Source organism: Sander lucioperca, chromosome 18 (genome assembly GCF_008315115.2).
Source record: "Sander lucioperca isolate FBNREF2018 chromosome 18, SLUC_FBN_1.2, whole genome shotgun sequence".
Taxonomy (NCBI): Eukaryota; Metazoa; Chordata; class Actinopteri; order Perciformes; family Percidae; genus Sander; species Sander lucioperca.
The window spans coordinates 25,418,205-25,444,474 of NC_050190.1; the positions used below are offsets into that span (position 1 = coordinate 25,418,205).

The 26,270-nt window shown below is 40.4% G+C and overlaps 1 protein-coding gene across 1 annotated transcript; it reads left to right on the forward strand.

The window, feature by feature from the left end:
• The first annotated feature begins 349 nt into the window (after nucleotides 1–349).
• dcaf5 (ddb1 and cul4 associated factor 5) lies at nucleotides 350–22,468 on the forward strand. Its single transcript, XM_031309857.2, has 9 exons — nucleotides 350–908; nucleotides 2,560–2,703; nucleotides 3,847–3,883; nucleotides 4,028–4,167; nucleotides 5,710–5,839; nucleotides 7,809–8,022; nucleotides 13,738–13,804; nucleotides 15,124–15,251; nucleotides 20,427–22,468. Exons 1-9 carry the CDS (start codon nucleotides 692–694, stop codon nucleotides 21,735–21,737), a joined length of 2,388 nt encoding a protein of 795 aa, XP_031165717.1. The 5' UTR covers nucleotides 350–691; the 3' UTR covers nucleotides 21,738–22,468.
• The last annotated feature ends 3,802 nt before the right edge of the window (nucleotides 22,469–26,270 follow it).

Here is a 26,270-nt window from a genome sequence, read left to right on the forward strand (position 1 = left end):
TTTTGAACCAAGTGTTCAGAAAAAAATGGATATTTGAGCATCTAAGATTCCATTAGGTATCAGTTACTTTACAAATTAAGATTTGATACGTACAAAACATACAAGAGCTAATAAAACATGTTTTGTTATACTTATACTTAGCCTACATACTTTAACACAAGTAACATTTTTTAATGCAGGACTTTTACTTGTAAGTACGTATAGGCCTAGTGAGTCATTATTTTTTTTTACAGTGTGATAATACTTTTACTTTAGTAAAGGATCTACATACTTCCACCACTGCCAGTTTTATACCACACACCATAAGTTTGCTTCAACCTAAACATGTGACTGATGGTGAATTTAGGTACACTTTAGACCTCTGGTAGAAACTACTTGGCACGGGTTTAATGAAAGGTGAAACGTGAAATAAGAGCCTGTGGTTGTAAATGAAAGTGGAGTAACGTTAGGTCCTGGCTGGTGATGCTGAGTGACAGACAGGGGGAGAGAGAGATCCTCCACCGGAGCAGGAAGCTGCTGCTGGGACTGCCGAGAAGACAGAGGAGGGACAAAACAACGTCGACACCAGCGGGGCTCCACCATAATGTAGACCAAACAGAGCAAGAACAACTGTGAGCCACATCAACCCAACAACTAGCTAGATGATGTCCACGGTGCAGTGGTGAAGACAAAAGGCAGAGAGTATTTTTGCATGGTGATAATGAAGGAGCTGAAGGGCTGCGGTATGCGCTCCTCAGTGGGCTTTCTGTCCCGCAGAGAGCTGACTGGGCAGCCGCTCATGAAGGAGGAATTCCAGAGACGCAGGATGGCCGGGTGCACTAGTCTCTACAAGAAGGATATGCTTGGACACTTCGGCTGTGTCAACGCCATTGAGTTCTCCAACAACGGCGGAGAATGGCTCGTGTCTGGTAAGTTGACAAACCCTCTTCCCTCTGGCTGAGACTGTTTTAATTTGTTGTAGCATGCTAACGCTAACTAGCCGGGCAGTCAGCTGAATCTCCCTCTGGGCTAGCCGATGCTAAGTTAGCCTAGCTAACCCTGCTAGCTCGCTTACGTCAAACCATACCAAACAGCCAGCAGCCCATAGAGCAGCAGCCCCGGACCAGTCCCATATGACAGTCCACAAGCTCATCACTGTGGCCTCTAAGTACACATTATTTCTCTAGGATGGGTCTAATCATATCTGCCTCCTGAAACCACAAAGCTATTTATGTCCTGAGAGGATTAAAAACCATCACCTGGCCTAGTATAACAACCTGAGGCTTGCCGTTTTTGGTCTTACTTTGCACAATAGAACTGCAGTTCTATAACTTCCTACATTTAAGTAACGTTATAATAGCTGGACTCCCCTTGACCAGGTAAGTGACCTTGTTTAGATGCCCCTCATTAGCTTTGCCACTTTGATGCGAAAGAGCTTATTTGCAGACTATGTATTGTGTAGGGCTGCAACTAACTAACGTAGATAAAACGCACACGATAAAAATCACTAGTAGAAATACTTTGAATGTAAAGTCATATATTCAAAATGTTCCTTAAGTAAAAGTATATTAGCATCAAAATATACTAAAAGTAAAAATACGTATAAATATATTATATTATTGGATAACAGTTATTGGTGCATTGGAGTGTTACATCTGGTAAAGGTGGACCTAATTTTAATTACTCATACTAATACTTATATACTAATATACATATATTCATATATGTATATATAAATATGAATATACATATATTTATTTATATATACTTATATACTGCTTGTGAATTATCTTAGATAGATAAATAAAAACTTTATCCAAAGCTGTAACACTATCCCAACTTAACCTTTAACAATACATCATGATTTAGCCTATTTGTTTTTTTTATAGTTTGTAATATTAATCAGAATCTGCAACTACTAACTAAAGTTATCAAAAAAATGTGTTGCAGTAAAGAAATAAAATATTTGCCTACAAAATGGAGGGGAGTAGAAGTATAAAGTAGCACAAAATGGAAATACTCAAGTAAAGAACAAGTACCTTTTTTAAATGGTCAACTATTAATCACTTACCGAAATAGTTGCTGATTAATTTTCTGACGATCCACTAAGTAATTAACCAATTGTAGCTCTAAATCTTTCTAGTTTGTTGTGATTTACTGAAGAGTTTCACCTCTTCAGGTCTCTAAAAGAATGATGGAAATGAAGCTAATCTGAGAAGGGAACATCTGTTTTTGGTTGAACTGCTTGCAACTCTAAGACATATGCAACTCTCGACAGGGGGTTATAACTTAATGTAAAAGTTTAGAATCAACTGCCCTAGACCATAGACCTTTTTCACAGCAGACATGTTGTATGTTGTATTCAAGACCATTAATGATGGCTGCGTTCCACTTAGGAGAGGCCCTGGTATTGTGCATGCTGACTCACTGAAATAGCTTACTGGGACACTTGATGGAATTGAGCCATTGTTAAGGTTATCAAGTTCCTACTATGACAAGTCAAAATAACTTCTGTGAAAAAGGTCTATAAAGTGCATTTTTGTAAGTTGGTGTTGTGAATCCTTGTTGTCATGTCCTCAGGAGGAGATGACCGCCGGGTGCTCCTGTGGCACATGGAACAGGCCATCAGTGCTCGGTCCAAGCCTGTGAAACTGAAGGGTGAGCACCTGTCCAACATCTTCTGCCTGGCCTTTGACAGCACCAACAAAAAGGTCTTCTCTGGCGGTAAGAGAAAAGCAAACCTATCTCAGATCTCTTTCACAACAACAAGATTTATTCCTCATCCTTGTCCTTTGACCTGTGCCGGTGTTTTTGTGGCTTGTCACTGTGGGGGCATGTAGGTAAAAGGTAGATCTGATTTAAATAAGAAAACGTCATTGCAATTTAGTATGCAGCAAAGTAACTAATTTAGAATGAAAAATCAAGTAGTGAAATAAAAGTTAAAAATACAAATCTTAAATGCAAATGGGACCGAAAAGAAACCTTATCATAGTTTTTTTTTTTTACATCATCAAAAAGCAAAAGATTATGTAAGAGAAAATCCATGTATCAATCATTAAACAATGGATACTTTGATGGTGCATTTAAGTGCTTGCAGAAGTGTTGGGGTAACTTTATTGCACATTAATGCTGTTAGATGGGAATATCCAAATGTTCTAACATGAGTTGCTTTTTGCAAGATTGAATGTCTACACTAGAAAATGGGGAAAGTAAGTAAGAAGCCAGGTGCTGTGGAGAGGTGTATACTATGTGCTTATTGTTTTTAGATAGATAGATAGATAGATAGATAGATAGATAATATGTTTATTTGGTTTACAGTTGTCTAATTTGTTATTTTATTGTATTGTCTTGAATATTATGGGTATTATTTCAGCTTGTCTTAATTCTTTGTCTTAGCAAAATATACTAAAAGTAAAAATACTCATTATTTAGAATGGCAGAAAAAAGTATATTATATTTTTCGATAACAGTTATTGATTCATTGGAGTGTTACAGCTGGTAAAGGTGGACCTAATTTTAATTACTCATACTAATACTTATGTATATTAGCTGTATGTTTGGTGTTTTGTTTCAAACAAAATAAAAAACTGTTAATCATTAAAAAAAAAATTATGTTTTGGAGGCATGTGGTGAAGGCTCCTTACTGACCACCGTCAAGCCACCATGCAAATAAGTCGAGAGGAAAGAACATTTATAATAGTGTAGTGTATCAAGACTTTGTTGATAGATAAATAGCTAACCACACAGTTTAAAACACGCCTGAAGGCCAAGCTAGTTTTGCATCTCAAAAACGATGGAGGCTGATAGCAGATCACTGATCCTGTGCACCTGCATTCCTTCACTGTTTGTCTGTTTGCTGTTTTGCAGGAAATGACGAACAGGTGATTCTTCACGACGTGGAGAGGTGGGTCAAATAAACCAAACAATACTCAATACTGTCGCATCAAGTCATTTTTAATATACTCAGGGCCAGCATTGAAAGCTTGGTTAGCAACGTACTGTATTTTGCGTTCACACTAATTAGCAGTTGACATTGTTGTTCCAACAGAAGGGAAACTCTGAACGTGTTCCTGCATATCGACGCCGTGTACAGCTTGTCTGTCAGCCCGGTCAATGACAACGTGTTTGCCAGCTCATCTGATGACGGACGTGTTCTTATCTGGGACACCCGTGAACCGCCAAGTGCAGGTAAGTGGAGGAGGCATATATGTTCCTGTAAAGCTCACTGGCTGGTGGCAACAATAATAATTCTACAGTGTTTCCGCTAGGATTTATTTTCCAACAAATGACGAGTCGGATAACTCACACACATGTAGGATATGAGCTCTCATAGTGTAAAAATATATAGTGCTGTTGTGTGATGCTTACAGTGGATTAAGAAGTGGTTGTATAATAAATAAATAAATTAACATTGTGTGGCCTCAGCCTCTCAAATGTCCTGCACTGGAAGCTAAATGAATAAGTTAAAAAGTCGCTGCTCAGTCTGGCAAAAACGCAGAGTGTGTAAAGTTAGCTGATTTACATGAAAACTACCCGGTACAGTGGTCTAAGGTTGCTTTCACACTTGAGCAGTTTGGTCCATTTTAACCGAACGTGGATCATTTTGTAGAGTAGATAGTCCAGTTTGTTTGGGGTGGTGTTTTCACATTCAAACTCAAACCCAAATACACAAAGTAAACCAAAAAACAGTGCATTTACAACCTGCAATTTCAACCTTGCACACATTTACTGACCTCTATATGATTTTTCGGGACGGTAACTTTCCGAACCATAACCTATTATGACCATACATTGTCTGTCGTCTGTGTGACAACACATCATAATCTCTCTCTCATTAGTGATAATAAGGTTGTAGTGATAAGGTTGTAATTAACATATTGTATTTTAAAGTCAGCTTAACTTAAAGTCTCAGTTGAACTGAAAAGGGTGTATAGTACCTCATGACGGGACTTAGTGAGACTTGTTGATAACTTTAAAAATGCGGTGGATCATCTTGCATGACGTCCACATCCTTCTATTTTTGAAGCCTTCCTTGTGACCAAGTTGGCCTAATAATACATTTAGCAGTAATCAGTATTCCATGTCTGCCAGCAGGCTTTGTATGTCGGTCTGTTACGCCACTCGCAGTTTGAAAAGGTGAAAGTTACACACAAATGTTTTGCGCTTGTTTGTTAGTCGAGCTGTCTCTTTAAATATAATTCCGTCAACCTGCCAGCTGTCATGATCTGGAATAGTGGTTGTGTCATTTGACTTGTCTATGTGTTCTTGTTTTATGCTTATGTGTTGTATTGTTGTAATTTATTTAATGTTTTAACCCATCAACCTGCTAGGGACTGCAGATGAAAATTAGCCTGCATGGCTGAAGCTGGCACATTTACATGTTGGACTTTGTGCTCTTGATTTGTGTGTTGTGTGTGTGTGTGTGTGTGTGTGTGTGTGTTATAGAGTGTGGAGACCTACTCTATATGTAAAGTGAATTATAAGTAGTTGTCAAGATATTTAGCTCAAAACAACAGATGTGAACGTCATGGTGGTGCTAGTTGAAAAGTCAGGGGATCCCCAAAGTAATCAGGAAACATCGCCTGGACACCATGAATATCAGTACGTTTAGTGCCAAGGTGTTATAGGTATTTCAGTCTGAACCAAAGTGGTGGGCCGACAGACCGATACTGTCAGTGTTAATAATCTTGTAATCATAATTCATTAAAAAAACCTCCTCTCTTCCTGTAGAGCCATTCTGCCTGGCCAGCTACCCCTCGGCCTTCCACAGTGTGATGTTTAACCCTGTGGAGCCCAGGCTGATCGCCACAGCCAACTCCAAGGAGGGAGTTGGATTATGGGACATCCGTAAGCCCCGCAGGTTAGACATTTTTCCTTTCACTTTCTAAAGTTTCTATCGCTCGACCCAGTTTTCAAAGAGGAGATTAAACCCTATTGTTACCCTTTGGGGAAATTAACGTTTAGTGCAGCATCACTGAAAAATATTGCAAACGTGCAAATAAAGCACAGTGGATAATGAAAACAAAGACCCACATTATAATCATTCAAGTTAGTAAAACAGACAAAGCACTTAAAGTAGTAAAATAACGAAAGACAATTGTGAGGTAAAATAAATGCATGCCGCCGCCGATATCTTCACTTTAGAAGTTTGGGTTACACTTTACTTGAAGGTATCTACATGAGAGAGTGACACTGTCATGAACGTGTCATAAACATTATAAATAAGTCATAAACGTTGTAAACAGTGTCATGTCACTCTTATGTAGATACCTTCAAGTAAAGTGTTACCGAAGTTTGTATTAATGTATTATTCATGTTTGTGAAGTCAGGTACGTTGTTACTTAGATGTCATGTGTGACTAAGGTTTTATTAAATCCATTATACTGACTATTTTAATGGTCATTTAAAAATGTGCGTCATTCATTTAGATTTTGGACAGTCAGTCTATGAGTTGTTTGTATCGACAGAGTCCAGCAGGTGGTGCTGTTGTCTTACTGTTAATCTTATCACCGCTGGTCCTCTGTGTGAGGCCAACCTTCTCACTGCAGAAACCCAAATGTTTAGACCAATACATGATTGTAAAAACAACTCGGGCTGAGTGTGTGTCTTCATATCCTCAGGTTTGGTTAGGTTTCGGTTACTAGTACACAAAAGATGAGACGTCCAGTAAAAGTAAGCACTACTAAGAGTCATTTCTCTTCCTCCACTGTTGCCTCTGCCTCTCTGCAGTGTGGGCATGTTTACAGTTAGAAATTCCCTCATCTCACTATTCAGTTTAAAAATAGCGTCCGGTTGAAGAAGTGTATTAAATTTATTTAATACCTGTTGCATTTTAATTAACCCTCATGTTGTCTTTCAGTCAACCACGCCGCTTTTTGTCATTCTGGGTCAAAATGAAAACCTTTTTTTTTTTTTATGTTTTGGTCGTCTTTTGACACTTTTGCTTTTTTGACGTTTTGAAGCTTTTATAAGTTTTTTTGTCACTTTTTCCGATGTCTTGGTCGATTTTTAGTTTATTTTTTTATTTATTTTTTTACGTTTTTGTTGTTTTCATCAAGTTTTTGAAGCTTTTTCTCACTTTTTTATGTCACTTTTTTCCAAGTTGGTCACTTTTTCTGATGTCTCTGATCTAATAAAAAAAAAAACACATTAATTGAAAATATTGAACTGATCATTTATTTTACTCTAAAGAACGTTGTATGGAACCATCCACGTTTATTTTTTTTTGGACAATTTGTTGAAAGAAATCCAAATTTTTGATATAGAGACTTTTTGAAAATGGGTCAAATTTGACTCGAGGACAACAGGAGGGTTAAATATACTGACAAGTCTCTCTACGTGTACACGTTGTGTACATGTACCACATAGCTCCTCTCAAGGAAAATTTGGAATTATCGAACCTATCATTCTTCTTTTATTCCATATGGTCATCAAAGGTTTTTGTCCCACTCTAGCGAAGTTTAGAATTCTTTTAAACATTATGTTTTTTGTTCCACTGGAAAATAAGGTATCTTGTTAACCGGACATGTGTAGTAAAAAAATTTCTTAATGTACACAACTTTCAAAATACAAACATGGAATTTAAACATCAAATAAATAATTCCCACTAATAAAAGACTTAATGATAATTCAATTCACAATCCTTTGCAATAATATGGATTTAATAACAAGCTCAACTGTATTAGGGATTAACTTGTTTGGATTTGGGATGCTCATCTCTTCTGAAGTCTCACTTTGTGATTGAGGCAGATTAAAAACCACAAAAACGAGAATTGGTGCATACAATTTACCTGATACCTCTGCTGTTTTCCTTCCTTCCGTCCTCTCAGCTCACTGCTGCGTTATGGAGGCAGCATGTCCCTGCAGAGCGCCATGAGCGTTCGCTTCAACAGCACGGGCACCCAGCTGCTGGCACTGCGCCGCCGCCTGCCGCCCGTCCTCTACGAGCTGCACTCCCGCCTGCCCAGCTTCCAGTTCGACAACCAGGGCTACTTCAACTCCTGCACCATGAAAAGCTGCTGCTTCGCCGGGGACAAAGACCAGGTGGGTCATCACATCATACCAATCCTGACCTAAAGCTGTCATAATTACAAGTAGAGATTATAGGAATTTAGTTAATCTATCTATAAATCGGGATATCTCTGTGCTCTGTCCCCACACATGCATAGTACAGGGGGCGGTGAGTTGCTGCATCCCTAGAACTAGAAGGCTCGCTGATTGCAGTTCCCCGGCTTTTTTGCAAGGTGGTAGGGGAAGACTCATGAATATTCATTAGGGAACCCATCCCTGATTGGCTCGCCCTGACATTCTTATCCTAACCATAACCAATCCCACTCCTCTTGCCTAAACCTAACCAACCCAACCGGAGCAGGCAACAAGTACTAGCCATTACGGGATGAGTTCCCTCCCAATATTCATGAGTCTTCCCCTACCACGCGGAATCTCAAGATGAGCCGCAGCTGAGCTGCGACTGATTAAACCACGCTTATAGTTAGATAAGGTTGTGGAAAAAAAGATACTGGGAACCAAGCAATCGGCCCTTTCTGAACAGGCACACGCTCCAAATGGGCATTAGTTTAGCGTTAGTAAAGTAAAATTATATATACGGTTGGACAAAATCTTCAAAAACAAGGCAAACAGAATTTGAAGGTATCTATTTCCAATTCTAGTCAGTAAACCAATGTATGCAAACAACCAACCACCTACAGTACATACAGGAAATGTAAAAACGCAGGTTCTGTGATTTCGCTCCGTAGTTTGGGAAATCAGGAAGCTGCAGCAGTAACGTTGTGGACAGTGTTGCCAACTTGGCGACTTTTTCCGCTAGATTTAGCAACTTTTCAGACCCTCTTAGCGACTTTTAAATATATTCAAATATATTCCCATTGTAATTCATTCCCATGCATGCAGTCCACATACTCGGTTAAACACTGAACAGCGCTGACGTCTCCCCCCCTCTGGCCTGTGGCGCAGTTGGATGTGAACTGAGTTACCAACGGAGTTGTCGAGTCTCAAATACCACTTTTAAAAAATCCCTTTTAAAGTACATTTAAAACAGATAAAATGTGCGACTAATCATGAGTTAACTAGGACACTGTTGCGATTAAAATGTTTAATCGCCGGCCCTAATAAACATAAATATACTGTATGTCTGAAATTTTCCCATTTCATGCACATGTGCAGCCATAAAAGCAATGTCTAACATGTAGTATATTGCTCTCAAGAGTGTCATTTTGCTCCTGATAGAAGAAAACAAACAGTGGAGACATAGTTTTATCTGACGTGGTTGGTTAAAATCTAAGGAGAATATTGGAAACATGTGGGACGAATGAAAATACAAATAGAATGTATGAGTTCCTTGTGTGAGATTAGGACTTTTCTTGGTGTTGGAGGAACACTAGAAGCTGCTGTATCAGCCAATGGCCTCCCGTTGGTCCTGCTCAGACATGACATCAGCCTGCAGCCATGTTTATTATGTTAACATTATGCTCGGGTGTCAGTGGAACTCCTGGAGACTTAAAAAGTGATCCTCTACGTGAGGGAAGGGGGGGGGGGGGGGTTTAAAGGTTACAGAATCAGGTCAAAACTGTACAAGAAGGTTGCTGATTTTGAATTTGCTCACCTGTTGCCACGCTTTTAAGTAAGCCCATTGATTTCTGATTGATCAGATGTGATTTCTTGTTTTAAGTGTAGTAATACCATTCCACAAGGTTTACATTTCATATCCTATAAAAAAGAAATACTGATGTATAGGGCTGCAATTAATGATTATTTTAACTATTGATTAATCTGATTAATCTAATTATTTTCTAGATTAATAGTTAGTAATAGTTTAATAGTTTTAAATTGTTAGAAAATAGTGTAAGATGTCTATCCCAGCATCTCAAAGTCCAAGGTGATGTCTTCTCCATATTTGAAAAGCTGAAACAGCATTTTTGCTTGAAAAATGAGTTTAACGATTAATCGATTATTTTTCTGCCGATCGACTAATCGATTAGTCGACTAATCAATTAGTCGACTAATCGATTAGTCGACTAATCGTTGCAGCTCAAATGATGTAGTATCCCTCATGCCCTGTGTATGTGGCTCTCAGTACATGTACAATGTTAAAGGCCCAAGCAGCAGCTCAGGTTTTGATCATATACAGTAAATGAGTAATCATTATTATTATAAATTAAGTCTTTATATGTATATAATTATGTCTGACTTATGATGAATACTCACCGTTTTATTATTTGCCTTTACACACGTAGTCATTATGTCCACATTATTGGTGATTATTTATCAAAACTCTCATTGTGTAAATATTTTGTGAAAGCACCAATAGTCAACCCTACAATATCGCCGCAACATCGACATGGATGTATTTGTTGAAAAATATTGTGATTAGGGATGTCCCGATCAGGTTTTTTTGCCCTTGAGTCCGAGTCCGAGTCATTTGATTTTGAGTATCTACCGATACCGAGTCCCGATCCGATACTTCTATAATATATAAAAAAAGAATAAAGAAGAGCGAAAAAACAGATCCAGGATGTTCCTTCTTTTTTATTTAATTCACCTTATTTTAACATTCAACAACTCTGTTAACAAACAGAGCACTTCTGTTACATATCTCACAGTTTGCTATGGCAATGTTGTTGTCATCAACTTTATAATACCTCCAGACTGCAGACATAGTCGCGCTTTCCGCTTCAAGCTGCTTCCGTGTTCTACTTTGCCGGTATTTAACCAATAGCGTCTCTGCAACAAAGTGATGTCATGCCGCACGCGTTGCTGTTTCTGTGTGGAGTCAAAAGGGTCTAACTCTGTGCCACCGCATAACTATAGATGTGTTTAAAAAATGAGAATATATATACATATATATCCGAGTCCTGATCGGGAGGTAAAGTCCGATTCCGATCGAGTCTGAAACCACGTGATCGGGCCCGATTTCCGATCACGTGATCGGATCTGGACATCCCTAATTGTGATATTTGATTATTTCCATATTGCCTAGCTCTATAGGAACGTGCATAGACTCGCCTACTCGTCGATACCAATATATAGGCAGTATCGCAGGCATTTCTGAAACTGGTATCAGAACAACACTAACAGTTATTGGGATCATTTGGATTTGATAACGACAGTCAATCAATAGTCCAACATGCTAATATGGGTGCTGAATCCTTGAAGACGTATAAAAAAATGATCCGTTGGACAGATCATCCAAAGTACACTGTAACATCCTTTGAAAGTCTTGTTTTTGCCGACTGCCAGTGGTTTAACTTCTCACCATGATATGTCAGTAGACTGTGACATCACTGGTTGTTGTTAAAGATGCAACAGAGCACATTTCAGAGCTCATAGGTGCAACAGACTTAAAACTCTTAATCAGAGAGGCCAGTGAACCACTGCTTTTCAGCCTGGTATAACTAGTATTAATAACCACTTTTTAAAATTGTCATTATAGACTAATAGCTGCAGTGAAAAGATTTGAACCACTAGGAGCCAGAAAACTCCAATGCCTTGTAGAGTTTAGCCATACGTGGCCATATGTATATGACCATACAAACCATACAGTATATACTGTTACGTGATATAAATCTGTCAACCAGAGATATTGCTATATTGTCTATAGCAGTGTTTCTCAAATGGGAGTACTGCAGGGGGTACGTGAGAGTCATGCATAATTCCTAAAATAATTAAACCCTATAAAAATGAATGAAGTTAGTGATTCTTAACATTTGAAATATAGCATTTAAGTGTTTTTCAGTTATGTTGTTTAGTAAATCAGACACTTATGCAGTGCTGTATTGTGCCTCTTTATATAGGCATTTTATTCTACCAACATTTTTTTGTTCTGCACAGGGGGTACATGGATTTTTTTTTTATTGAAAACAGTTTGAGAAGCACTGCTCTAAACCATGGTAGCTATTTCTTTGATATATCTGGTTGTATTGGACCATTGTGGGCAATATTGTAAGACAATGATCATTGATCAGGACTGTTTTGTGGCAATACTGGATTTTCTTTGTGATTGTTGCACCATTTTTAATCAAGTATTTTATCATTTGATGATTTTCCAGAAGATGTACTAAAAAATGTACTTACACAGTGACCATTTGAGTCATATCACCCCCTTCTACTGCGTGTGGACTTATGGGCTAAGTGGTATTTTGGAGGGCTGTGAGAGCCACTGGGAGCCGTACTTTCAGTGTGAGATGAAAACTGGAGAATTTCTTAAACCAAAAAGTAAACTTTAGAAGCTTTATGGCAAATATTTCATGGAGTGTAAACAAAGGATGTGTATGTTAGTAAGTACAGCACAGTTTAGAGGAAAAGAGAAGAGGTGGCAAAAGAAACTATAACATGTGAGCAGATGATTTTGCTTAAGTAAGAGCTTTATCCCCTGATTGCTCTCACAGCACAACCGTTTTCAGAAACTTCCTCATGTAGACCCAGAACCACAGACAGCAGAGGATTTTCTCAGAATGATGTGAAGGCAGAGGTGCAGGGTGACGACTACCCACACAAAAATGATGGAAAGGAAAGAGGGGGGGGAGTTATGGGTGTGACATTCCTGCTTGACGTGTCCTCTGGGAACTGGAGGCGGAGCACACAGGTGTTGTGTTCAGAGTGTGTTCATGTGCCCTGGAGCTACAGTTCTCTTGAGTTCCAACTAGAAGGCTACTCAGAGAGTGCATATCTCCGCCAAGGCCGTGCTCTATCTCGCAATGTTAACAAAAGTAAAAAAAATAATTAGCGTATCCGCCCCGTGATTTGTACCCGCTCCAAAATGTAATGGGTTCTTCCTTGGCTCATGCTACACCCTTCCACTAAGTTTCATGGAAATCAGGCCAGTAATCTTTCCGTAATCCTGCTGACAAACAAACCGAATCTTGGCGAAGGGTAATAATATGATTTTTCGTCACTGCTGCTAAAGACACCTAAAAGTAATACAGTCACTCGAGCAAGTCCTTTGAAAATACAGAATCATTGGCAGATAAAGAGGCAGAAAAATAATTCACAACTTGACAGAATGTCAGAAATCCAGCAGCACAGGACGTAGCCTAAAATCAAATGTAAATAATTTAACAATAATGTACCTCCAGATGGTAAAACAAAGCTAGACAGACACTTCAATTGAATAGAAATGTGCTAAAAAGAAAGAAGAGAGAGTATAAATACAGGAGGAAAGAAAGGTGGAAAATATTTTTAAGAAGGAAGTCATTCTGGTGTGGATGCTTATGAAGTCAGTTTGCTTTTGCTATGGCTATAACATTAGCTGTGATTGAGACTGGCTGGCCACTCTACAGCACATATGGTAGTAACACTGGCCAAGACAGCATTGTACAGCCGGACACTCCTGCCAGTATTTGAACCTGGTACTTCAGATATTTAGTCGGTGCAAAAAAGTCAGCTTCTAGCCCTGCTTTCTCTACATGTCGCATTAAGATAGATATATGTATGTATGTATTTATGTATGTATAAGAACCAAGCCTACCCCCTCACTCTGACTCTGTCCAAACTTACCTGAAGCGACAGCTTTAAGTGGAACCATCTGTTTACAAAGTCTCAGAACAGTTCAGACGAGGAGCAGGAGCCGTGTTGGGGTCAGACTGTCATCACATGTCAAGAGCGTGTTTGATCCACATTATGAGACTAAGCACTGCGATAAGATCCAGTGCTTTTGGGCCAGATATTATTAGTGTGTGTGTGTGTCTGTGTCTGTGTCTGTGTTAAATCTCTAAACATCCCTCTTTTTTTTTCTCCCCCCAGTACATCTTGTCTGGGTCCGATGACTTCAATCTCTACATGTGGAAAATCCCAAAGGACCCAGAAGAAGGTGAGTTACATGTTCTGCTTGCACTGACTGCATATTTATTAGGGCTGGGACGATTTGCTTTATTCCCCATTCGATTCTTTCACGATACATGGGATTTGTGTTGCGATTTCATTTATTGCTATTCTAGAACTATTGCGATTCGACAGTATTGAGCATTGCGATTTTCTTTTCCTTCATTTCTAAAAACAAATTGTTTTCTAAAAAGAAATGCACATCACATGTCATTTATTTCATTTGTAAAGAAGCACATCACATGGAATTTCTGCTTTCACTCTGTTTTGCTAGAAACGGATATGATGTAGCGTCAGCAGTACCCTATAAACAGAAAATATTTAGGGGAATCATTGGTTTAAAAAAAAAATTGATTCTGGGTGAAAAAAAATCGATTTTAAAAAATCGTCAAAAAATCACGACCCAAAGAATGAATCAGCTAGTTCCCATGGTGAGATTGTTAATTTTCTTCTATCTATTCTGCTAAATAGTTTGTTTTCTTTTGTGTTTTTGGTTTGTTTAAGTTGACACTGTTTATCAGAGAAAGTTTTCAGGACAAAGTTTCGGTGACTGCTGCAAGGTTAAAGATTTCTGTGGCGTCAGGGTAGGCAAAACAAACATGATTGGCCTCCAGTCGCTGTAGGTTTCTGCCCCAGAAAGAATGATGGACATGTCTGTGCTCTTTAGCCAATGAGCCTCAGGCCAGACTGGTTTGCTCCTCAGTTCATTCATTTGGTCACAATATACTTTCCAGCCTTGAGTAACTATCGGATATCCCATGTCAACAGTTTGTCTCTTTTTGTCTTAGTTCGGTTTGAGTTCTTACTCGTATCGAAGTGCATCAACTTTTCTTGAGTTTTAATGTTTTCACCAGTCCAAACTAACTAAAAAAAGCAAAGGTAAAAGCTGAAAAGATCAAAAAATAACTGCTCCACATGCAGTAGGCTTACAGTAAACATGCCTCAAATCGAATTATTTTGGGAGAAAAATCCCAAAAATGAAACAATCCAAGAATGCGGTCGTTTGTAGCTCTGACACATTAATGGATTTTTTTATTTCCCCCGGAGTTACTCACACTGAAAATATGTGCACTGGGCCTATTTGGTGTCAGACTAATAGCATATTCTGAGGATGACATTACTGCCATATTTCACATGTCTGTATTTTTGTTCTGAAGCGGGTCGAATAATCATCTTTGTACGGCTGGATGTCTTTTTTGTTTTGAATGAATCCTTGACGCTGACTTGTATCTCTGTGACTCTGAGCTCATGTGTTGTGTTTCTGCTAGTACCACAATCAACAAACTCCCATCGTGCTCTTTCTTCTAGGAGGAGCTGGTCGTGTGGTAAACGGGGCTTTCATGGTCCTGAAGGGTCACCGCTCCATAGTGAACCAGGTTCGCTTCAACCCTCACACCTACATGATCTGCTCCTCCGGCGTGGAGAAAGTCATCAAGGTTGGTCAATGAATCTCGCTGCTGTGTTTTGAAGAAAGAAGGCTCAGGCCACGGTCACAACTTGCTGTCTTTTTTTTATTTTTTAACAAGAAAAAGTTGACTAGGGCGCTTTTGGAGTTAAAAAAAGAAAGCGTTTTGGTTCCAAAAAGCAGCCGAGAGCGTCCTTGGTTGCTGTAGCAACAGCTATTCCTATAGTATCCAAGAGTGCTATGTGGAGCGGTGCTAGATGAAACAAATCGGTCGAGCGATCTAGAGAATGAACAGAGAGAGGGAGCGGCGCTACTACTGACTCTAGATAAAACAACCGTGCTCCGACACGAGCACAAGTCCATCTATCGGCACCTTCTCCATTTTTTCATGTTGTTATGGAAACGACGGGTCTCGCTTCTCCACTTGTCATTGGTCAGCTGTCAAAAAAGCGTTGACGTAGTGCACTTTTTTCAGAAAAGTTGAACTTTTTTTAACTTCAAAAAGGCTCTCTGAGCTGCAGAAAAAAAACGTCGCAGTGGGCGTTTAAAAAAAGCGCTCAGGATTTTTTTTGAAAACACGGTTTACCCCATAGGATTATTATATTGTAAAACAGACGCTGGCAGCTTCAAAAAAGACACCAAGTTCACACATGGCCTGGTTTTTTTTTTTTTTTTTTTTTTTTTTTTAGAGGCGATTAACAGAGAAGTGTATTTACTATCCACTGCAGTGTCAGGATGATAGTCTGGAACTCCAGACCCAAATCCGAAAGATTAAGGGTCTGGCACTGAGTAATGAAAATGGCCCAACTTGAGGGGCGGCACCAAGCATGCATTTGAAAATCTCACTGCACGCAATTGGATAACACTACGACCAATTACAACAATAGACGGGTGACATATCCAGAGCCCCATACGCTTAGCTACCAGCGGAGCTAACTGGTAGATTAAACTCTCGGCTTATCCGGTAGGCAAAACAGCAAAAACGTCCTTCTTGCAAAGGAACGATTCGAGCGCCGTCTTCTGTTCCTCTTTTAGATAAAAAGCCAAATCTAACTCGTTCATTGTAGTGGCCAAAGCCTCTACAAACAACTGGTGTTCATCCGTAGCCATCTTGCAATGTTTACTAATGAATTTGACATCGCAGCGCTGTCGTCATCTGTTTAGCTCGCCTCTGGCCCGCCGATATCAGACACACCGATGTGATTGGTGCAGCTCGGCTACTAGGGCATAGTTAATGAGCATCGTTACTGAATGCCAGAGTGACTCGCTGAGCTAATTCAAATTGTTTTAAAACTCTGGATTTCCAGGGTATCAGGATGATGCAAAGGTTGGAGAAATTGTTCTCTAAGTGGGCGGACTAAATTTGAGTCTGTGTCCTCGGATGTTCAGACAGTAGACGTGCCCTTAAGTGAGACATTGATCTCCAATGACACGACGCAGTAACTGCCGGAGCTCTTCCCGCTGTGGAGCGGGAAATGAAAATGGATGAATTTCCCCCTATAATTGACTGTCGTCTGTACCAGATGAAGTTGGGCAGTGTTCAAAAAACTGGGTCATGGGAAGACATGAATGGTTCCACAGATAACAGTATTCCTGAAACCAGAGCCAGACTGTGATAGACTGCCAGGCTTTCTGGCCTGGATCAAAAACCAGAGGCTTCATAAGAGACTGAGTAAATCAAGTGTGATTGCCAACGCTTTCACACTGTAGCTTAACCTTGATTAGGCTGCAACATCAGTTTTATATTTTGTAGTTCAAATACACAACATTAAGATTTTGTTGGAGTAACAGTAGCACACAGCAGCTGCATGTGCTGTATTTCTGAGTCACTGTTTTGTCCCGGTGCTGACCTTTATGAATAAACCAGGCAGCATTTGAAGATGGCTGAATGTCTCACTGATTTTTTTAATGACTCAGTTAAAACAGTCAGTCAGTTATTTTTCTGTTCATAGAAACACAACACAACACATTAAGGGCCCTATTTTAACGATCTAAGCTCACGGCGTGAAGTGCCTGGTGCAGGTGCGTTTAGGGCATGTCCAAATCCACTTTTGCTACTGGCGGAAAAAAGGGTCCGTGCGCCAGGCGCATGGTTCTAAAGGGTTGTACTTAGTGTCTTCATTAATTCATAGGTGTGTTTTGGGCGTAACGTGCAATAAACCAATCAGAGTGTCATCTCCCATTCCCTTTAAAAGCCAGGCGCGTTTGGACCTTGGCGCATTGCTATTATGATGGAGGATTTGCACCGTAATATTTTTATTTGTAATCTTCTGCGTGTTTGTGTGCTGCTGCGCGTCCCTGTGTGTGTGTAACAAGCATAGTGTGCGCACGCTGTGCACGAGCCTAGGCGCATTTTACTAATTTGCTGTTAAAATAACAATGAAATGCTGCGCTATTGACTTCAGACCAGGTTTTTGTTGGTCAATGGCGCGATCACTTCCCGCTGCCTCAAGATAGCAATACGCCAAGAATGCACCTGAACACACCTCCCTGTAAGACCAGCACGCCCATGGGCGCAAAGATGGGCGCAGGTGCATTTGCTATTTAAACGACGCGGGCGCTGGACGGGAAATTGACAACTGCGTCGGTCTGAAACTAGCAAAGACAGTCTTTGCGCGGCGCTGCGCCGGGTGCAAGATAGGGCCCTTAGGATGTAACCATACACTCAACTCCCTATTCAATATGATTCACGATTTATTTTTATGTTCACAATACGAATTTCTCAAAAAAAAATTTTTTAAAACAGAATGAGCTGCAGACAAATGACTGAAAAACATTCCTTTATTTATATAAACTGTGCAAAACAACAGATGTGTCCGCCTATCAAAATGCAACTGAAATTGTATTTTATCCTAAATAACAAAAATGAAATAAAAAAATAAATAATTAGATTCTCAAAACAAATCCCACATCAAAATAACTAAATAAATAGAAATAAAATATCTTCAAATAAATAAACTAAGAAGACACAGTGATCTCTGAAGTCAAACAAGTGAAATCTAAAGTAGATTATGCCCCAGGCCGTTTAAAAATTGCATCGCGATTCATTTAAAAACAATTTTTATATCCACTGCTTGTAATCTTTGCACATTTATATTGATTTTTAATTGATTCACGATGCACCATTGCACCCCGAGAACACATGCTGTTTTGTTATCCTTTGCAGGATCCATCAGTGAGCAGTCCACTCCCCTACATTGTGTGTGTATAAATATTGAATTAGTCCCTTCAGTTCCTTAAGTTTTGTAGCTGAAAATAAGTGCAAGTAATAAAATAAGAGCACCTTAACATGATTAACGACTCGACGGACCTAACACAATACGTCACACAGGCTGTATCGGCGTCCTGTCCCGTTGATATCGTGGTTTATGTCTGTGCAAATATGTATTTTGTCACATGAAGTTGCATTTGTCAGTAAACAACTGCCAATTTTGTCCCCAAACTACAGTAAAATTGTTGGTAATTACAATTGAATTAGAGGTGTCTAAAATGCTTCCTCATTCTCTCTCTGTCTTAACTTGAATAGAATTACTCGTCCGACTGAGACCTTTATCAGGTTAAGGTAATCAGAAAATGTTATTTCCTACTCAGATTATTTTAACTGGTCCTTGCAAACAGTCTTAAAATCATAAAAATAGTACAAGGAGAAACCGTTCACACGGAAGCATTTGCACAAGAGTGAGAAAGATTCAGCTTCCTCTTTGTCAGTACAGTAACCCAATCGCTCTGTTCTGTACTGTACAGAGTGAAAGGTGATACAGGTCCAGGTGTTCTGTAAAAAGAGGCTATAAATAAAATCTGTCAAACTGACCTTGGACTCTCCACTTCACCCCGGACTTTCCACCGGGCCCGTCTGTGCTGTGTTCAGGCTGCGCCGCAGTTTTGTTCCATCCTCCGCCACGTGCCATATATATCCATCCATATAAATATCTCATTGCGGTTCTTTTGACTGATATTGCGATTGCGATATGATTCACGATATTGGAGGGAATGATCATTTTTGTATCATTATTCTCCTTTTTCATTGAAAAATATATAAAAAAATATATAAATAAAAAATGACTAGTGTGATTTATGCGAGGATCTGTACCAAACAAAGACTTTCTCTGTAGTCTGTAGGATAGGATTTGTAGGCCGGGACTAGGGCTGGGCGATATGGAGAAAATCAAATATCATGATATTTTTGACCAAATACCTCGATGTCGATATTGCAATGATATTGTAGGGTTGACAATTGGTGCTTTCACAAAATATCTTCCACATTTAGATTTTAGATAAATAATCATCAGTAATGTGGATATAATGACTAAGTGGTTAAAGGCAAATAATAGAACAGCTAGAACAGTCTGGTAAATCGAGAAAATGACACTTTACTGTAATGCAGCCTTTGAAACCAGGCAAAGACTAAACTTACCATGTAACAATATTACAATTCTTCAAAATCTAAGACCATATCTAGTCTCGTATCACGATATTGATATAATATTGAAATATTGCCCAGCCCTAGCCGGGACATCTCTGCAGCACCACAATACTTTATTTTAGAATGGTTTGACACATATTTTGCCTTTAACAAATATTGCGCCTCCCTGCAATTTGGATATTGCACTAGTTCATATTGCGATTTTGATAAAATTGCGATTAATGTGCAGCCCTAGCGTCATACCAAACCGGGAGCACCTCAGAAGCGGAGCGTCTTGCCTGCCCGACTCGCAGATTTGATCGTCTCTATAAGTACTTTACAGAACAATCGCGTGTTTATTAAGCTAGTATCTACCTTCCACTCCAAGCGCTCCTGCAGTAAAACTCCATGCATGCCTTCTCTTTTCTGGCATTGTCCTTTATAAAAAAAAAAAAAGGATCTGTGGTGTCGTATTATGTTTTTCCACCTCCAAGATGAAACTTGTCGTCCATGGTGTTGTAGAGGAGACATGTACGATATTGGTGTCTTTAGGTAAATTGACTGGACCTGGCGCATATCGGAGATCCGCATCACGCATGCTTCTGGGACGCCCCGCGCCGACGCACCCGGTGGAAAATAGGGGACACTTTTTCTCCATTCATTCTGCCTTCTTATCTGTCCAACTTTAAATCATTTTTCTTTGTCTCCATCCTCTCCCTTTTATCATTCTGTCCTCGTGACTTCATTCCTCCATCCACATCTCTGTCCACTACTCCTCCCCATCTGTTTCTCCGTCCGTCTCAGGTGTGGAGTCCCTACCAGCAGCCCGAGAGTCTAGGTGACCTGGAGGGGCGCGTGGAGGACAAGTCCCGCAGCCTCTACACCCACGAGGAGTACATCAGCCTGGTGCTGAACAGCGGCAGCGGCCTGTCCCACGACTATGTCAGCCAGTCCATCCAGGAGGACCCGCGCATGATGGCGTTCTTCGACTCGCTGGTGCGTCGAGAGATCGAAGGCTGGAGCTCCGACTCTGACAGCGACCTGAGCGAGGAGGCCATCATGCAGCTCCACGCCCGGGGACGGCGCGCCACCAGAGCCACGCCCACACCTCCGGCCGCCGTCCCTGCAGCCGCTCACCACAGCGACTCGGACAACTCGTCGTCGTCCTCTCTGGCCGGACCCGACGCCTCCGGAGGGGAGGAGCGAGCGGCAGCGGAGGCAGAGGAGCGGCCGAGGAGACGGAGCAGGCACCAGCGGCATCAGTCCGGCTTCCTCGTCAACGAGGACTCGGACTCGAGCGAGTTTTGGCTGGACCCCATGCCCCGGCCTCGCTCGCCCAGCCCTAGGGACAACTCCACGCTGTCCAGCCCCCCCTCTTCTCCTTCACTGCCCGCCGGAGCCTCCAGCTCCTCCACTACCACTTCCAGCTCCAGCAGCGACGACGAGGAACGGCGTAGCGCGGTGAGGCGGCGCAACGTCATGAGGCGGCGGCGCACGCACGTGGTCTCCAGAGCCGGGGATCGACCCGAGTCCGTGCAGACTCTGTTTTCGGCCGTTGACTCCTGCAGTTACCCATCGATATCAATCGAAGACCTGTCCTCGTCGTCCGGCGAGGTCCAAAACTCTCTCCAACTCAAGCCCAGCGCCTGCGACGCCAAAGACGAGGACAAATGTCTGAGCCCTTCGGACTTTGTCTGTCTGAGTCCAGTCATGTCCTCCGAGAGCCAAGGGAACGGGGAAGGGATTGACAAGACGGAGCTGGAAAGACATCCAGCCGCGTCTCAGCGGTCGCTGGACAGACGCAGGACTGAAGAAAGCGCTGCTTTGGACAGCTCTGATAGCGGAGAGGCTTGTAGCAGCTCGGCGGCTTTAGACAGTAACTCTCCGAGCCAACGTAGCCCCGGGGTGAACGGGCGACACCGGACTGCAGCACCTTACGTGAGAGAGAACCTCCACGTCTCCTCAGAGTCGGAGGAAGAGCCCGGCGTTACACCCGAAGACACCCGACCGCAGAGAGAAAAAGGCCCGGCACAGAGCGCTCTGAAGCGGACTCACGTGGGATCAGAGGAGGGCGAGTCAGGCTCCTCGCCCTCAGAGAAGAAGTTAAAAACATAACGATAACTCTTTCTCATCTCGGAAAGAAATCGTTTGTTAACCGACTTAATTTAGGAAGTGGGTTTTCTATGGCTTTCTACAAATCAGCTTTTTCATTTTGCGTCTTGTACGTCGCGTGACATGTCATAGGAACTCATTAAGGAACTTAAAAAAGAAAGTGCTGTTAATTTTTGTTGTTTACGAACAAATGAATTGGACAATGTCATCCTTCTTTTTGGTCAAACCGGGGATGACAATAAAAGATGTAAAATACGAAAGACAAGTTAAATATTGTTGATAGCTAATGGCGTTTTGAAGTGAAACGCATTTATTTTCCTGCAGCGTCAGTGTTTGTTTCTCATGCTCTGGTTGTGGCAGAGAGCTCCACCCAGGATTTGAGACTCCTCCAACCATAGCAAAAGAAGAATGTCTGTCTTATGGAGGACAAAAGCTTTGCAGCATTTTTTTCATTTCTATGGTTTCATACTGAGCGTAAATCTAATTGGGCTTATTTTTTTATTTCTTTTAAGTGATTCTCGGTTGAGACTGCTTCAGGGTGTCTGAAGAATTGACTGTGTCTGTGTGAAATCTTAAGGAGCACCAGTTGTTTAAGCTGTGCATTGAAATGATGCTTTCAGTGTCTCCAGCAATTGTTTTTTGTCCCATTTATCCAGCCCCTGGGTACCATTACAAGCCAGCGCTTGCTTTTGTTTTCTTGCAATTAAAGAATAATTTGTTCTCCAGTGACAACAGCACAGCTTCTTCCTAAGGCTTCGCTGATTCACAACAGAGTCTGAAATATTGACTTTTTCTGACACACGTCTGTCTGAAATGAGGGGGGAATTAGTTATTTTGCTGTATATCTGAGTCCTTAACTACTTATTGCCAACAGAGTTACCATGGCAACACAGCTTCAACTCTCCTGTGAAAGAAATCTGTTCAGCTGGTCGTGACCTTCAGTAACCAATGCAGGCCAGAATAGAATATTTTATTGACTCAACTAAAAGCTAATCTTTGTTTTCATTAAGAGAATAGTTAAATCAGTTATTACTATAGCAGGCTGCCACTCTGAATAAAACATATCACTGAGAATTAAAATGATAATTCAGATATCACAAATAGTTCATTTCACCTCTGGAATAAAAAACCTTTTTGTTTGGAACATTTAGTGCCAAAATTTCGGGCCACTGTAAAAATGCAGATTACAAAACAAGCTCACCACAATGTCCCATTTAGTAGAGGTTCCATTTCCATCTTTCTGAGCACTCTGAAGACATATCTTCTATATTGGCTTAAAGGTTGAGATTGAAAGTTCATACTTGAGTTGGAAACTAGGGGTAGGAAAAATAATTGATTCTTAGATGCATCGCGATTCTCTCTAGAACGATTCGATTCTGATAAGTTAATAATCGATTAAAAAAATCGTGTGGATTTTTATTTAAAAGTCTCCAGACAAGTACAAATCATTCAACCGAGTGACTGAAAGAGGATGGGATAATGGACAACAACTTAGAGTTTAGGCAGGAGTGCAGGAAAAAAAAACACACAAAAATGGCCAAAAGGAAAAAAAATTAGATTTGGTGTATATATACACATGATCTAATAAGACATACATAAAATAATTAGGCAAAACACATATAGGCTGTTCATCTACTTTATCACATGACATCTGACCACCTCATGTTTCCTGTTCTAAGAAGCCAATGATCCACCTTTAAACATGACTGGGCCTCTGACATGGAAGATTACTAAGAGAGAAGGGGACTTTCACAAGCACGTTTAAGGCTTAAGCATGGAACGACTACAAAATAAAAACCTAGAGTAGACAAAACATTTCATTAAAACTTGTGTGTGACAAATAGATGTCAACATCTAAGCTTTGTCTAGCTGCTTTGTCTAGGAAGTGATTAGCAAACTCTGAGTAGCAAACTCAGATTTATATGTATATTTTTAAAAATCACGCATGGAAATATACATAAAAAAAATTGTTGCATCGATAATCGGTTTAGAATCGAATCGTTGGCCTCTGAATCAGAATCGAATCGTGAGGTGCCAAGAGATTCCCACCCCTATTGGAAACACGACACAAAACAGTGTCCCCACAAGGAAATGGAAATTTAAGCATGTACAATAATCTACGAAACTGGACAAACTCCATCTGCTCAGTAACGTAATCCAAACCTCCACAACTAAATGGACCTTGTTTTGTTAACTACTATTTCCAAGTTCAGGAATAACTTTCAATCTCGGCTGTAGTTTAAGCTGTTTTTCTAGGTAGTGATTAGAACTTTAAAAAAAAAAAAAGCATTTATTTAAGTGTCTTGGAACACTTTTCCCCCGTAAGTGGTTCTTCAGTTTCTCGTGTGTACACTTCATGGTATATAAAGTCTGGAGAATTTCCTGGAACTCCTCTTCTGACTTTGGCTACTTGTCATGTTCTGCATCAAGTCAGCAACAGAAAGTTTATAAACTCATGTCCACTAGGGACCTAGCCAAGATTTTAGACATACTGAGGTACAAGGTCCCCTAATGCACTCCCCGACATTTCTGATCAAAAAACAAAAATAAATTTGGATTTTGTCATTTGTAATGCATTCAACTGATCAATTATATTTTCTGTTAATAAAATTTAGCAACATAAATGAATGCTAAATGCTGTTTGAAAACCTCTCGACACAGTCAGACATATTCTCATGAATAAATTGTCAATCCCTTATCTATTTGTCTATTTTTGCCAGCTTAAAAGAAGCCAAAACTAATAAAAAACAAAATACTCAATGATCTTTAAATATAAAAATACTGAAATCGACTTAAATATCTACCGTGTGCAATTTTGTATTCCCAGAAATATAACAGGGAACATGACCTCAGTGGTTTTGGGATTTGCTCACTATAAATATCACAATGTGTCAGGAAACTGAAATAGGGGGTTATCAAGTACATTTTTCAAAGGAAAAGTACATTTAAAGACAAAAACATCAGTGTATTTAAAAAAGACAGGATGTCGACCTGTCGTGAGGTGAATAACCATAAATATTAGCCACTAAAACGCATGATGTCATTCCTGTCTGAGGAAACAGCGACGCCAGTTGTGTCCTGTCTACAGCCTGAACCACGGCACTCTTCTGCCAGATAAAGCAGACTAGCCGAGGGCATATCAGTGGTTGTTGGAAAAGATTACAAAAAAGGAAAACATGGTATCACGGCCTCACGAGTGAGCTGGCGGTCAAGTGGTAATCTGGGGGCAGGCATGCAGTTAACATGCAGTTAAGGGTTATCGAGTTGTTCGTACTGCTCTCTTGTCAAAATAATTTCCTCTCCTTCTTAGAACATCTCAGTGTGGCCGTCCCTTATCTGCAGGAAGTAGACACCCTTCATTTACCTCCCATGCTTCCCCTGGAGACAAATATTCAAATAGGGATATTGTATGCTTTGGGCTTGTTTATATTTTGACTGGAGTGTGCCTGCTGGGCTGCATATGGCTTAATGATTAATTACCAGCTACACGTGTAGAGGTTTACAAGAGAGTCTCCGAGTTTTACAGCTGTAACTTCAATCAAAAGTATATTAGGAGTTACATTTTACAAATTCCCTGCAAGAATGAAGTCCCGTATATTTGAGTGTAATTTAACACAATGCTAAAGCATGCTTTACTGGGCACATTAGAAGAGAATCGAACCCATTAGTGAACTTACAATGGACTTTTAATCTTTATTTATTCAGGGAAGGTTAACTGTTTCTGTGTGCTCTTTTGCAGCAACACCCTTCCACATAGGTCACATTCACAACTGGGAGGGGCCCAATCCAACCACAGACCTTGAGGGCTTCCACCAGAGCGAGCTGGGGTTAAGTCAAATGCACCATATTGGTTAGGGAGGGGACACTTAACTTTTTCAGTTTCTTAAAGGCTCCAAAAAACCTATTTTCTTCTTAGTAAGAGTGTTGTGGTCCAACATGAACACTATTTTCTGCCAAAGTTAGAGGAGTTATATTTTATTCACATTAGAGATTTCTATATCTATAGAATACAGATAGATATACCCACCCTCCCCCGAACCAATCAGGATTTAGCGATACTAAATAAAAATGTGATAGCATTTGTAGGGTTGTTTGCTTATATGTTGCCAATCAAATTATACCCTAACCAACGCAGTCCTGATGAAACAGATTTTTTGAGTGTTAAACTTCAAACTTAAACTAAATTTAATGTTACATAGAAATACTTTAAGGAGAAATACTGCACCAATTTAGCATTGCACTCCTTTAACATTGTCCCACTCTTGATGGATAGTATAACAAAAGTATATCAAAATTGATCCTGCGTGACCAGAGGTATCATCTTTTTTTTTTTTATTCCACACATTCTTCTTCCTTGTCTAAATCCAGCACCTACATTGCCCATGATGCAACTCAACCGCTGACAGTTCTGTCAGAGATGCGTTATTATGGATCCCACGTAACTTCTAGGCAAGTCCCGCCCTACGAAGCAGGCCGATTGGTTGGGGTTAGGCATTGACCTCGAGTGGTTAAGCTTAGGATAGCCGATTGGTCAGG